Source organism: Protopterus annectens, chromosome 1.part1, assembly GCF_019279795.1.
Source record: "Protopterus annectens isolate FY-2018-M chromosome 1.part1, PAN1.0, whole genome shotgun sequence".
Classification (NCBI taxonomy): Eukaryota; Metazoa; Chordata; order Ceratodontiformes; family Protopteridae; genus Protopterus; species Protopterus annectens.
Window position 1 is genome coordinate 1,048,422,706 of NC_056726.1, and position 14,536 is coordinate 1,048,437,241.

Below are 14,536 nucleotides of genomic sequence, written 5' to 3' on the forward strand. Positions count from 1 at the left end.
GAATCTGTCTCCCTGTCTCTTCATAGTTTCATAGTTTAGTACTAGGCTATCTGCCCTGGGGCATTTGTAAGCCTAGCCATAGTGATGTGGCTTTTGCCACCCAATGAAATGGTACAAAAATGTACAGAATAAATTTAGAATACTGTGCCTCTGTCTAGTAGTGACACAATGAAGGTCCCCTTTGACACATTGCCTGCCACATTTTAAGGTCTCTGGCCCAGGAAAACCAAACCAAGCAAGGTGGCTGTAGCCTTTTTTCTTTCCCTCTCATTGGGGTCAAACTTGGTGAGCATTTGAAGATTTGCAACTTTTTAACAGCGTACTATTCACAGCTGCATTCTCACCCTCCCTCCCTCTTTGGGTCATAATGTTGGTAAGTCACATATCTTTTTTGCCATATAGTCTAGGGGTGAAACAGGGAGGCTGCACTGATGTAGCGGTTAGCGTTACCGCCTTACAGCAAGAGGTTCTCTGGTTCGATTTTCAGCTGGGGTACCTCCTGTGCAGAGTCTGTGGAGTTGATTAGGGATGTTGGCTTAATGATTAAGATATTTGCCTTACAGACACAGGGTGCAGGGTTTGATTCTCACATAGGTTAATTTGGCTAGGCTTAAAATGACCCACAAGGGCAGTTAGCCTAGTACTAACCTATGAGGTTTTAACCTGGTATGTGACATCAACAGAACTCGCTGGAGAGAGATTTATCTTAAAGAGGTGCCCCACCTTTGGAACAAGCTTCCTATTCATGTTAAATCCCCTTGCTGGCACTATTTAAGTGCAATTTGGATGACTGAATGGATAAAGTACAGTTGTGTACACTTACCATAAATGTAGATGTTCGAGTGTATTCACCGTTGCAGTCATTACATTTGGGTAATCTGCTGGCAGGTTGCCTTCATTCGGCCTAAATAACAAAGTCTTGGGTCCAGCGTCAGTTGCTGTCTCCTCTTCCATGATGTCAGGTCGTCAGGGGTATAAAACATGCAGCCGACGCCATTTTATTTATTTTTTCTTGCTCCAGATGTCAGGTGCCCCCCAAATGGGGAGCAAAAAAAAAAATATATAGATGTAAACAGAAATATGTATAAATGCACTTTTAGCAACATAACTTTACCTTCATCTAATAGCAAATACACCACAAAGGCTTTAGTATATAGTGAAGGAAAGAAAAGGTATAGAAAAGGGGGATGGCGGGTGGATAACCCAGACTGCAACAGTGAATACACTCGAACATCTACATTTATGGTAAGTGTACACAACTGTACTATGTTCTTAGTGTTTCATTGTTGCAGCCATTACATTTGGGTAGAATCCCAAAGCTATGGATGGGAGGATGGAGCTAAACAGCATTAGGAGCAGCTATAAGGCCCTGCAGAACTGCAGTAGCAAAGCCTGCCCTGGATTTGGAGGAGAGGGGCAAATGATAATGCTTTGTGAAGGTATGAACAGAGCTCCAAGTAGCAGCCTCTAGAATGTCTTTGGTTGGAACCCCTCTGAGAAAAGCTGCTGAGGTAGAGGCGGCCCTGGTGGAATGAGATCCGATCCCCTTGGGCACAGGTTTACCATGGTGCAAGTAGCAGAAATGAATGCAGTGGCTTATCCACTTAGAAATAGTCTGCTTTGATATAGCCTTCCCCTCTGACCCTGCAGCAAATGCTACCAGTAGTTGCACAGACTTTCTTACAAATTTGGTCCTGTTCAAGTAGAATCTTAGTTGTCTGTGCACGTCCAATGAATGCAGAATCCGCTCCCCCTTGTTCTGCGGATTTGGGTAAAAAGTTGGCAGGTTAATTGTCTGGTTAAGAGCCACACTGGACACAACCTTAGGCATAAAAGAATGATTGGTCCTGAGGGACACCCTGTCCGGGTAAAATGAAATAAGTCTCCACAGCCATGAGAGCCTGTAGTTCTGAAACCCTTCTTGCTGAAGTAACTGCCAAGAGAAAAGCTGTTTTCCAAGATAGAAATTTTACATCCGCAGTAGCTGCTGGTTCAAAAGGAGGCAATGTGAGGTTTACCAGCACAAAACTGAGGTCCCATGCAGGAGTTGGAGATCTTCTGGGAGGCCTTAAATTTTGACCCCTCTAAGATACTTAGGATGAGAAAAGAGGGGAGGCTCTGTGTTGTAATGAGCCAAGATGGCAGAGGCATGGATTTTTATTGAAGAAAAAGATAGGCCCTTGTCAAGCATCTCAGTCAAGTATTGTAAAATCTGAGGAATATTGGGCTTTGCTGTGTCTGTTCCTTGTGCTTGGTTCCAAGCACAAAATATCTTCCATTTATCAGCATAAGATTTTCTAGTACTAGGCCGTTTGGCTTCCAAAATGACATTCATCAAGGATTTACTGAGAGGTGTTGTCTGAATAATTAAATGATCAGCCATGCTGTAAGGTTCAGAGTTTGGAGCTGAGTGTGCAGAATCCGATTGTTCCGCCGAGACAGTAGATGAGGTATTTGAGGGCAAGTACCAAGGGGGGAGTTGAGACATGTTCCTTACAAGTGGGTACCAGTGTTGTAGAGGCCAGTCCAGAGCAACTAGGATCATTTTTGGCTTTTCTTGTCTGACTTTTATTAAGACCTTGGAGAGAAGAGGCAGAGGGGGAAAGGCATAGACTGATAGGTTTTTCCAACTGAAGGTTAGGGCGTCCACCTTCCATGCTTTTTTGTGATGAATTCTTGTGCAGAATTTGTCCAGCAGATAATTTTGGGGAGAGGCAAATAGATCTATGACTGGGCTCCCCCATTTCCGTGTTAACATGCTGAAGATTTGTGGATCTAGTTTCCTTTCGTGTGGGACCATAAGATTTCTGCTTAGGTCGTCTGCCAAAGTATTTTGTTTTCCTGGCAGGAATTGAGCTTGAAGATGTATTTGGCAAGTCAAAGCCGTGTTCCACAATGCCATGGCTAGTCTGCAAAGGGGGTAGGAATGTGTACCCCCCTACTTGTTTATGTACCACATAACCGTGGTGTTGTCCGTCTTTATCAGCAGTTGTCCTGGATGAAGTAAGTCATTGAAGACTGTTAGAGCATTCTGAACAGCTAGCATCTCTTTCTCGTTGATATGCAGATGCATTTGTTTTGGGCTCCATTGGCCCTGAATGCATCTCCCCGCCAGGTGGGCCCCCCAAACATAGTCTGATGCGTCTGTAGTTAGGGTTTGGGTGGCATGGGGTAGAGTGAATGACAGTCCCTTGTTTCGGTGACATGTCTCTGCCCACCAAAGAAACTCCTGCTGTAGGCAGGGAATGAGAGGTATCATTGTTTCCAGACTGTGACAATGTTGGCTCCATAAACTTTTTAGGTACCATTGAAGCTTCCTCATATGCAGTCTTGCATGCAGGATGCCATGAACCCCAAAGCCTGCAGAATTTGTCTTGCAGAAAACTGGGTTTTTCCTGCCATTTGTTTGAAGTATATTGTCAGTTGCCTTTGTTTGTCTGGCATAAGGTAAGCCATCTGGGCAGTTGTATTCAAGCTTTCACCCAGGAATGTAATTATTTGAGAGGGTACCAGTTGGGATTTCTTTTCATTTATTGTGTACCCTAGGCATGTTAGAAGCCTTTTTTACAAATGCCAGATGTTGAAAAAGAGTGTCCTTGTCCTCTGCTTGAATGAGACAGTCGTCCAGATAAGGATAAATTTGTATGCATCTTTGTCCGCAGAATGCAATTACTGGTGCCAGGCACTTTGTAAAGACCCTGGGCGCAGTAAATAAGCCAAAGGGCAGTGCAGAGAATTGGCAATGCAAAAAAACCTGCCTTGAAGCGGAGGTATCTTCTGCATGATTCCCTTGTTGGTATATGCAGGTATGCCTCTTTTAAATCTAGAGTCACTAACCAAGTGTTTCTGCTCAGCATAGGCAGTAGCTGTTGTAAAGTCAGCATTTTGAATTTTGGAATGTCCAGAAACGTGTTCAAAATCGATAAATCCAGTATTGGATGCCAAGAATTGACTTTTCTGGGTACCAGGAAAAGTCTTGAATAAAAACCTTGTCCTTTTTCCTTTTCTGGTACTGGTTGAATAGCCCTCACATCCATGACGGACATAACTTGTTTCGGAGTCTCTGCCCACTGATTTTGTGGCAGATCTGGCCATCCATTTGGAAATGGCAAAGTATGGAAATTAAATCTGTACCCCTGGGATACTATGTTCAATACCCACTTGTCCTGGGTAATTAACTGCCAATTTTGAGCATGAAGTGCTATTTTTCCCCCCAAGGTGGCTGCCAAAAGATAAGTGCTTGGTGATGGTAGAGGAAAGTCATTGAGACTGTTTACTGTAGGGTTGTCCTTTGTTTCCTCCAGATTTGGAGGTGGAGGCACCCCATTGCTTTGACCTGTAAGAACCCTGTGATTGTTATCTGGAGCCTTTTGAGCGCCTGGATTTGCCTTGTGTGGCTCTGTTGGACACAGCAAAGGACCAATTTTTAGTAGGCCAGTGCCTACTGAACCTGGGTGGCTGCACTTGCAAGAAATCTTTTACAGTTTGCATAGATTTAGCTTTGTCTTCCATTTTCTTTAAAACCTCTTCTGCCTTATTACCAAACGGTGTGTCATGCTGCAAGTGGGAATCCAACAATTTAGCTTTAACATGATCAGGCAGATTTTGCTCCTTGAGCCAGGCATACCTTCTAATCACAGATCCAGTAACTGCGGCCCTGCAAGAGGCCTCCAAGGAATCAAAATCACATTGCAAAGTATGCTTTCCAACCTGTTCTGCTGAATGCAATAATTCCTGTAACTTTTATTTTCCACACAATCAGAAATCAACATAATTTTCTGTTTCAGTAGGCCCATAACATGCTGTTGATATTTAAGCATATGAAACTGGCAGTTTTAAGGTTCTGATTGCCAAGGTAGCAGACGTATAAACCTTCTTTCCCCATCTATCCAGCACCCTGGAATCTCTATCAGAGGGGGTAGGATTTTTGGCTGTAGACGCCTTAACACCCTTGGGACCCTGTGAAATAGTCTCAGAGTCCACAGCAGGATTTTTGAAAAGAAATTTGTGGGAGTCAGGAACCCTGTAATATCTGTCTGGCTTACTAGGAACCGGAGGTAGCGAATCAGAGGCCATGCTTGATTCCGAAAACACATCATCAACAATGTCTAATACAGGAGGTATAGCCAAAGGCCTATGCTGAGGAAGAAGAAGGAAATCCCTAAGCCTCTTTTTTGATTCAGAGAAGTCCTGACTCTCCCAGTGAAAATGTTCCCTTAAAGTATGCAAAGTTTCTCCAAAAGAGTAATCCTCAGCAGGAGATGCAGATGGGATGGATTCCTCTGCATCAGAATCATCATAGGGTGGAATGGAAAATTTCTGATCAGAAGAAATGGAAACTTGATCTGAAGATTCATAATCAGTGTCTTGCCTAGGCCTCTTAGCAGGGGGAGGTTGAGAACCCCTGATCAAGGTAATTAAGTCCTCAGCCATTTTGATCATCTGCTTTTTAGGCATAGGGGCCTGAGCACGTGGCTCATGCGTCAGTTTTTTAGACATAGAAGATGCTTTTGACCTTGTTTTTGAGGCTGGTGTCAGTTTTATATAAAACTGTTGAGGCCTGAAAACACCCTCAGAAGCTGGTGCCTGCTCAGCGGCTCCGGACCCATCCAAGGGAGAGACATCCGGGGGTTCAATACTCAGAGAATCTCACGGCATATCGGACTCTGAATGGGTCTTGGTAGAGGCCTGCGACTCAAAAGTAGCGGGTACCAGGGGCTGCGGAAGCGCCTCACTGAGTACCGGCAACTGGCTTAGGAGAAGCTTTGTCATCGGTTTTGGACCTCAACGGTCTTTTTCTTTGCGTTTTTTTGTGAACTCCAGTAGTCGGATTACTGACTGACGACATTTCAGGATAATTAAATCTTGATCCAAAATATTTAGAAGCAAAACTATACAGACGCTTAATAGTGCGTTGGCTAAACCTAGCACAAAACCGACAGCAAGGCACGTTATGATCTAGGCCTAAGCAAGGAATACAGTATAAATGAAAATCCTTATGAGGTATTTGCTTCCCACAAGTAATGCAATTATTAACTTTTACTGACATCGGTAAGGAGCAAGAAAAAGTTTCCCTAACGGGGTACTTGGCTTTAGTTTGAAGCCTTCGGTTCTGAAACTCGAATGCAAAAATTTCAGGAGTTGGCCGACTGGCACTTGCGAACTGTTTCTGCTTCGGGCACCGTGCGGCAAGAAAGACGGAATAAAATGGCGTCGGCTGCATGTTTTATACCCCTGATGACCTGACGTCATGGAAGAGGGGACAGCAACCGACGCAGGACCCAAGACTTTGTTATTCAGGCCGACTGAGGGCAAACTGCCAGCAGATTACCTAAATGTAATGACTGCAACAGTGAAACATGAAGAACATCAGGAAATTACCCTGGGGGTTCTAACCTGCGTCCTTCTTGGACAGAGGCAATAGGTGCTGACTTTAGTGTCTGCTTGAACCAGACACACTTGAGAACACGGGTTGAACTTGGTTAGGCTTGAAAGGGCCCTGGGGCCATTAGCCTAGTAACCTCCTATGATCCTATGTCCTCCCTGTGGACGTGTGGTTTTCCTCCAGGTGCTCCAGTTTCCTCCCACATCCCAAAGGACATGCTGCAGGTGGACTGGACACTCTAAATTGGCCCTAGGTGTGAATGTTTACATGTGTGTGCCTCCTTTTGAAGGCTGGGAGCTGGGCTGGTAACTAGACACTGTAAAACTCCACTGCCAATCATTCTGCAGACCACTTTGCTGTGGCGATCCCTAACGGGAAAAGCTAAAAGGGAAAGTTGTCCAGGAGTGAAACAAATTGTACCAGCAACAAAATAAGAAACAGAGACTAAATATGGGAGTTCCTGCCGCTGATTTCTAGCTGTTCAAAAGAGAAAAAAAAAAAAAAAGAAAAAGTTCATTTTAAACATTATTTCACAGTAGGAGAAGGATGTTCTTTTTACAGTTTATTTAAAATCTGATAAAAACAGAAGTCAGACAGTGTCACTGGAAGAAAGTTACAGACACTGTATTTAGAGATTCTCAAAATAAGCATTCATTCTGAGTACACCTATCTTTAAAGCCCATTTTTGATAGATAGGGCTTCCAAGTTTTAACTTTTGTTTTATAATTCATTTTCAGTAACATTCAATTTTCAAAATAATTTTTGGTTTAGGTTTTAATGTTCTGTATAATGTATTGTGGGTTGTTTTAATAAGGTTGATATGTCTTTAATTCATTGTGTGTACTGTAATTAGTGCTACTATTTAAGGAGCATGCGTAATAAGCACGTTTGGTTTGATAAAGTCTGGATTGAGACACACGAAAGCGCTTATCTACTATACAGCACTATTTTTTGTGGATTTTATCCAGTCTACACTACCGTTTTTATGTGGGTCTATTAAACCTATTTTTGGACTGCTGCTGGTATTGGTGTCTTTCAGTGGTCGGGTTGTTTTTAGTTTAGTTGTGACCACTAACACCCACTTTTTCTTTCCTTATTCTGAGTAGTGAAACTTTAACTAAATGCAAAGGTCTTGCATGACAGGCCAGGGTACCCCTAATCTCATACACTCGTGACAAAAAGTGCTCTACAGGATGAAAAGAGCATACACAAACAAACAAGTAAATAAATAAATATACTAAAATGCTTGCCATGTCAGGCCATTTAGGTAGAAAAAAATAAGAGTTGTAATACTAGGCTAATTGCTCTTGTGGGTCATTTTAAGCCTAGCCAATTACCCCAGGAGAAGAGTAGATTCCAAACAGTAGAGGTCCCAGAAGTGATCCCCGTGGAACACCACTGGTTACAGGTCTGCTGTAATAACTTCTTACACAGCTTCATGTAAAAGAATATCACAATGCAATAAACATTTGTATAATTTTCTTTAGCTTTTCAACATAGTGGTCATCTGATGGAAATACTTATCCACTTTATGTAATGTAGGCAATTACACAATATAATACTATATCATTTACTTAGAGATGTTCCAGTTTAAAGTTTTAAATGATCTTTTCTGCAGGGATCAGAATAAACTAGTTAAATACAACCTATATTTGGAAAAATCATACTGCAAGTTTAACCAGGATTCTTAAAACAAGTACTGTTTGAAAGGTCTGCATTCCTTGGCCTGTTCTAGTTTATGAAAATAGATAGCTGTAGTACTCTTGTATGCGTTTTACTTGATCTATCAAAGACATGACATTTTAACTTCCTGGATGGTCAAGGCAGTGTTCCACAATGCCATGGCTAGTCTGCAAAGGGGGTAGGAATGTGTACCCCCCTGCTTGTTTATGTACCACATAACTGTGGTGTTGTCTGTCTTTATCATTAGTTGTCCTGGATGAAGGTAGTCCTTGAAGGCTGTCAGAGCATTCTGTACAGCTAGCATATCTTTCTGATTGATATGTAGGTGCATTTGATTTGGGCTCCATTTGCCCTGAATGCACTTCCCCTGACAGATGAGCCCCCCAAGCATAGTCTGATGCGTCTTTTGTTAGGGTTTGGAAGGCAGGGGGGTGGAGTGAATGGCAGTCCCTTGTTTTGGTGGCAGGCCTCTGCCCATCATAGGAACTCTAGTTGCAGGCAAGGTATAATAGGAATCATTGTTTCCAGGCTGTGACAATGCTGACTCCATAAACTTTTTAAGTGCCACTGAAGTTTCCTCATATGCAGTCTTGCATATGGAATTAGAAGAATGCAGGAGGCCATGTACCTCAAGGCTTGCAGAACTTGTCTTGCAGATAGCGGGTTTTCGTGGCCACCTGTTTGAAGTAAGTCATCAATTGAATTTGCTTTTCTGGTGCAAGGTAAGTCATCTGGGCACAGTTGTATTCAAGCTTGCACCCAGGAATGTAATTTTTTGAGAGGGTACCAGCTGTGATTTCTTTTCGTTTATGGTGTACCCTAGTCAAGTTAGAAAGTACAGTTGTGTACACTTACCATTAATGTAGATGTTCGAGTGTATTGACTGTTGCAGTCATTACATTTGGGTAATCCTGCTGGCAGGTTGCCCTCAGTCGGCCTGAATTCCAAAATCCTGGGTCCATGCGTCGGCTGTTGTTGCCTCTTCCCTGACGTCAGGTCGTCAGGGGTATAAAAGATACGACCAATGCCATTTTCTTTAGTTTTTCTTGCCCCAGATGTCAGATGCCCCCTAAAAGGGTGGCCAAAATTTATATACATATAAATACATGCACCAATATAAACTTTACCTTCATCTACAAGCAAATACACCACATAGGTTGTATAAATCAGAGGAGGAAAGATAGGTTCCATCAGAAGAAAGGGGGATGGCGGGTGGGTAACCTGAACTGCAACAGTGAATACACTCGAACATCTACATTTATGGTAAGTGTACACAACTGTACTATGTTCTTCGTGTTTCACTGTTGCAGCCATTACATTTGCGAAGAGTCCCAATGTTATGGATGGGAGGCTGGAGCTAAACAGCATTAGGAGCGGCTATGAGGCCCTGCAGAACTGCAGTAGCAAAGCCTGCCCTGGATTTAAAGTAGAGTGGCAGATGATAATGCTTTGTAAAGGTGTGCACTGAACTCCAAGTAGCAGCCTCTAAAATGTCCTTGGGTTGGTACTCCCCTGAGAAAGGCTGAAGTGGCTGCAGCTCTGGTTAAATGTGGCCTAATGCCCTTAGGCACTGGCTTGCCATGGTGTAAGTAGCAGAAACGGATGCAGTGGCCTATCCACTTTGAAATAGTCTGCTCTGAGACAGCCTTTCCTTGTGATGCTGCATCATATGCCACTAGTAATTGTTCTGTCTTTCTGAAAACTTTGGGTCTGTCCAAGTAGAATTTAAGCTGTCCGTGTATGTCCAAAGAATGCAGAATTCTCTCCCCCTTGTTCTGTGGATTTGGATAAAAACTTGGCAGATGAATAGTTTGGTTAAGAGCCACACTGGACACCACCTTAGGCATAAATGTTGGGTTTGTCCTCAGAGAGACCCTGTCTGGATAAAAAATGATATAATGTTCCACAGTCATGAGTGCCTGAAGCTCTGAAACTCGTCTTGCAGAAGTTATTGCTAGGAGCAGAGCTCTTTTCCAAGATAAAAACTTTATACCAGCTGTAGCAGCTGGCTCAAAAGGAGGCAGGGTGAGTTTTTCCAAGACATAGTAGAGGTCCCATGCAGGCGTTGGTGATCTCCTTGGAGGCCTTAAATTTTTGGCTCCTTTGAGGTACTGTTTTAATAAGGGATGAGAAAAGATTGGTGGCTCTGTAATGTAATGATCCGAAATGGCAGTGGCATGAATTTTAATAGAAAAAAAGATAGACCTTTGTCCAGCATCTCAGTTAATCATTGCAAAATCTGAGGAATATTTGGCACAGCTGTATCAGTTCCTTGTGTCTGGTTCCAAGCACAGAATCTCTTCCATTTTCCAGTGTAAGATTTTCTAGTGCTAGGCCTTCTGGCCTCCAAAATGACATCCATCACAGCTTTACTGAGAGGTGTGTTTTGTATGACTACATTATCCGCCATGCTGCCAGGTTTAAAGTCCTGAGTTGGCTGTGCAGCATTTGACTGTTTTGCTGGGACAGTAGATGAGGTATCTGAGGTAAGGTCCAAGCTGGGCATTGAGATAAGCTCCTTAGTATTGGATACCAGTAGTGGCGGGGCCAGTGTGGGGCAATCAGTATCATCCTTGGCTTCTCCTGTCTGACCTCTAGGAGTACCTTGGGGAGGAGAGACAGAGGGGGGAAATGCGTATACTGATAGGTTTTTCCAGCTGAAAGATAGGGCGTCCACTTTCCATGCTTGTCTGTGATAAATCCTTGTGCAGAATCTTTTTAGTTGGTAGTTGTGAGGGGAGGCAAATAGATCTATGTCCGGGCATCCCCATTTCCTTGTTATCATGCTGAAGACTTGTGGATCCAGGTGCCACTTGTGGGGATCCATGAGGTTTCTGCTTAGTTCGTCTGCCAGAGTATTTTTCCTTCCTGGCAGGAATTGTGCCTGCAGATGTACTTGGTAAGTCAATGATGTGTCCCACAAAGTCATGGTTAGTCTGCAAAGTGGGTAAGAATGTGTGCCCCCGTGCTTGTTTATATACCACATGACCGTGGTGTTGTCTGTCTTTATCAGTAGTTGTCCTGGATGAAGTAGGTCCTTGAAGGCTGTCAGGGCATTTTGAACTGCTAGAAGCTCTTTTTGATTGATATGCAGATGCATTTGGTTTGAGTTCCATGTGCCCTAAATGCATCTTCCTGCCATGTGGGCCCCCCAGGCATAATCTGATGCATCCATTGTTAGTGTTTGCCTGGCTGGGGGTAATGTGAATGGCTGTCCCTTGTTTTGGTGACAAGCCTTTGCCCACCATCGAAACTCCTGTTGCAGGCAGGGAATGAGAGTAATCATAGTTTCCAGGCTTTGGCAATGTTGAGTCCAAACACTTTTTAGGTACCATTGAAGTTTCCTCATATGCAGTCTTACATATGGAATTAGTAGGATGCAGGATGCCATGAAGCCCAAAGCCTGCAGAATTTTTCTTGCAGATAACTGGGCCTTTGTTGCCAACATTTTGAAATAGGTAGTCAGTTGCCTTTGTTTGTCTGGTGTGAGAAAAGCCATCTGGGCAGTTGTATTTAAGCTTGCACCCAGGAATATTATCTCTTGAGAGGGTACTAGTTTTGATTTCTTTTTGTTTACTGTGTACCTTAGACATGTTAGACGTCTTTTCACAAACGCCAGATGCTGTAGAAGAATGTCCTTGTTCTTTGCTTGAATTAAGACAGTCGTCCAAAGTAAGAATATATTTGTATTCCTCTGTCTGCAGAATGCAATTACTGGTGCCAGGCACTTTGTAAAGACCCTGGGCGCAGTAGATAAGCCAAAGGGCAGTGCAGAGAATTGGTACTGCATTGAGCCAGCCTTGAATCTGAGGTATCTTCTGCATATTTGTCTGATTGGGACATGCAGGTATGCCTCTTTTAGGTCTAAAGTCACAAGCAAAGCATTCTTGCCCAGCATAGGCAGAAGCTGTTTCAAAGTCAACATCTTGAATTTTGGTATATCCAGGAATGTGTTCAAAATAGATAGGTCCAGTATTGGCCTCCAGACCTTATCCTTTCTGGGTACCAAGAACAGTCTTGATTAAAATCCTGTCCCTGCTCTTGCTCTGGTACTAGTTGAATGGCCCCCATGTCCATGAGGGATGGGACTTGTTTTTATGCCTCTGCGCATTGATTTTTTGGCAGATCTGGCCAGCCGTTTGCCTTTGGCAGGATATGGAAATGGAACTTGTAGCCTTGTGACACGATATTTAAGACCCACTTGTCCTGGGTTATAACGTGCCAATTTTGAGAAAAAACTGCTAATTTTCCCCCTAAGGGTGCTGCCAGGAGATAAGTGCTTGGTGCAGGCAGGGGGAAGTCATTGGGACTGTTTCCTGAATGGTTGTGATTTGTCTTCTCCAACTTTGGAGGTAGAAGCCCCCCCATTGCTTTGAGCGGAATGAACCTTGCACTTGGGATCTGCCTCTAGGGCGTCTGGTTCTGCCCCTCTGAGGTCTGTCTGACACAGGAAAGGACCAATTCTTTGTTGGCCAGTGTCTACTAAAACTAGGTGGCTGTACTTGTAAAAAATCTTTGACCGTTTGCATAGATTTAGCTTTGGCCTCCATTTTCTTTAACACCTCTTCTGCCTTAACACCAAAGTATCATGCTGTAAAGGTGCATCTAATAATTTAACTTTAACATGATCAGGCAGATTTTGTTCCTTTAACCAAGCATGCCTCCTAATTACAGAACCTGTAACTGCGGCCCTGCAGGAGGCCTCTAAAGAATCAAAACCACATTGCAAAGTATGCTTTCTAATTTCTTCAGCTGCATGCAATAAATCCTGCATTTCCTTGTTTTCTGTACATTCAGAGTTTAACAACATTTTCTGTTTAAGCAATGCCATGACATGTTGCTGAGACAGTTTAAGGCCCTTATAGCCAAGGTAGCGGACGTGTAAACCTTTTTCCCCCATCTATCCAGTGCCCTAGAATCTCTGTCAGAGGGGGTAGGGTTTTTTGCAGCGGAAGCCTCAACTCCTCTGGGACCCTGAGAAATAGTTTCTGGGTGTGCAGCAGGGTTTTTAAAAAGGAATTTATGAGAGTCAGGAACCCTGTAATATCTGTCAGGCTTAACAGAAGCTGGAGGTAAGGAGTCAGGGGTAAGACTAGACTCCAAAAACACATCATCTACAATGTCCAACACAGTTGGGATGGCTAGTGGCTTGTGTTGAGGTAGTAAAAGGAAATCCCTGAGCCTCTTTTTAGATTCTGAAAAATCTTGGCTCTCCCAGTGGAAATGCTCCCTCATGGTATGTAAGGTTTCCCCAAAAGAATAGTCCTCTGGAGGAGAAGCTGAAGGTATAGATTCTTCAGCATCAGAATCCTCATAGGGGGGAAAAGAATATTCCTGATCAGAAGAGGAATCAGAAGAAATGGAAACCTGATCTGAAGATTCATAGTCAGTCTCTTGTCTAGGCCTCTTATCAGGAGGGGGATGGGAACACCTGATCAAGATAATCAAGTCTTCGGCCATTTTGAGCATCTGTTTTTTGGGCATAGAGGCCTGACCAAGTGGCTCTTGAGTTTGTTTCTTTGCTTTGGAAGGTACTTCAGTCTTTGCCTTTGAGGCTGAAGTCGCTTTGATGTAAAGATGTTTAGGTCTGAATACACCCTCAGAAGCCGGTGCCTGCTCAGGGGCTCCGGACCCATCTGAAGGGATAATATCCGCGGCAACAATACCTTGAGTTTCCAGCGGCATGGTTGACTCCATGTGGGAGTCGGTAGCGGCCTGCGACTCTAAAGTAGCGGGCGTCAGGGGCTGCGAAAGCACCTCACTGAGGACCGGCGAACCGGTGACTGGCTTAGGAGAAGCTTTGTCATCGGTTTTGGGCCTCGGTTGTCTATCTCTTTCCTTTTCTTTGCGTTTTTTGTGAACTCCGGTAGTCGGATGGCTATCCAACGACATTTCCGAATAATTAGACCAGCATCCAAAATAGTTTAAAGCAAAATCATACCGACGCTTAATAGTGTGTTGGTTAAATCTAGCACAAAACGACAACCAGAAACATTGTGATCAGGGCCTAGGCAAGGAATACAGTAAGAATGAAAATCCTTATGAGGTATTTGCTTCCCATAAGAAATACAATTATTAACTTTTCTGACATCTGTCTGGAGCAAGAAAAAAGTTTCCCCAACGGGGTACTTAGCTTTATAGAAGAGTTTGGATCTGAAACTCAAACACGAAAATTTCAGGAGTCGGCCGACCGGCACTTGCGAACTGCTTCTGCTTCGGGCACTGCGCGGCTAGAAAGACTAAAGAAAATGGCGCTGGCCGCATCTTTTATAGACCTGACGTCAGGGAAGAGGCGACAGCAGCCGATGCAGGACCCAGGACTTTGGAATTCAGGCCGACTGAGGGCAACCTGCCAGCAGAATTACCCAAATGTAATGACTGCAACAGTGAAACACGAAGAACATCCCTTTTTACAAACGCCAGATGCTGTAGAAGAATGTCTGTTTTCTGCCTGAATTAGACAATCGT

General features: G+C 43.6%; 1 protein-coding gene across 1 annotated transcript in view; it reads right to left on the reverse strand.

Annotated features, from left to right (window-relative positions):
* The window catches only part of LOC122815315 (zinc finger protein OZF-like), a 64,952-nt gene extending 51,199 nt beyond the window's left edge, over nt 1–13,753 (reverse strand). The window contains exon 1 of the mRNA XM_044087704.1: nt 13,735–13,753. Within this exon, the coding sequence (XP_043943639.1) occupies nt 13,735–13,753 (19 nt within the window). The remainder of the gene's footprint in view (nt 1–13,734) is intronic.
* Between the last annotated feature and the right edge of the window lie 783 nt (nt 13,754–14,536).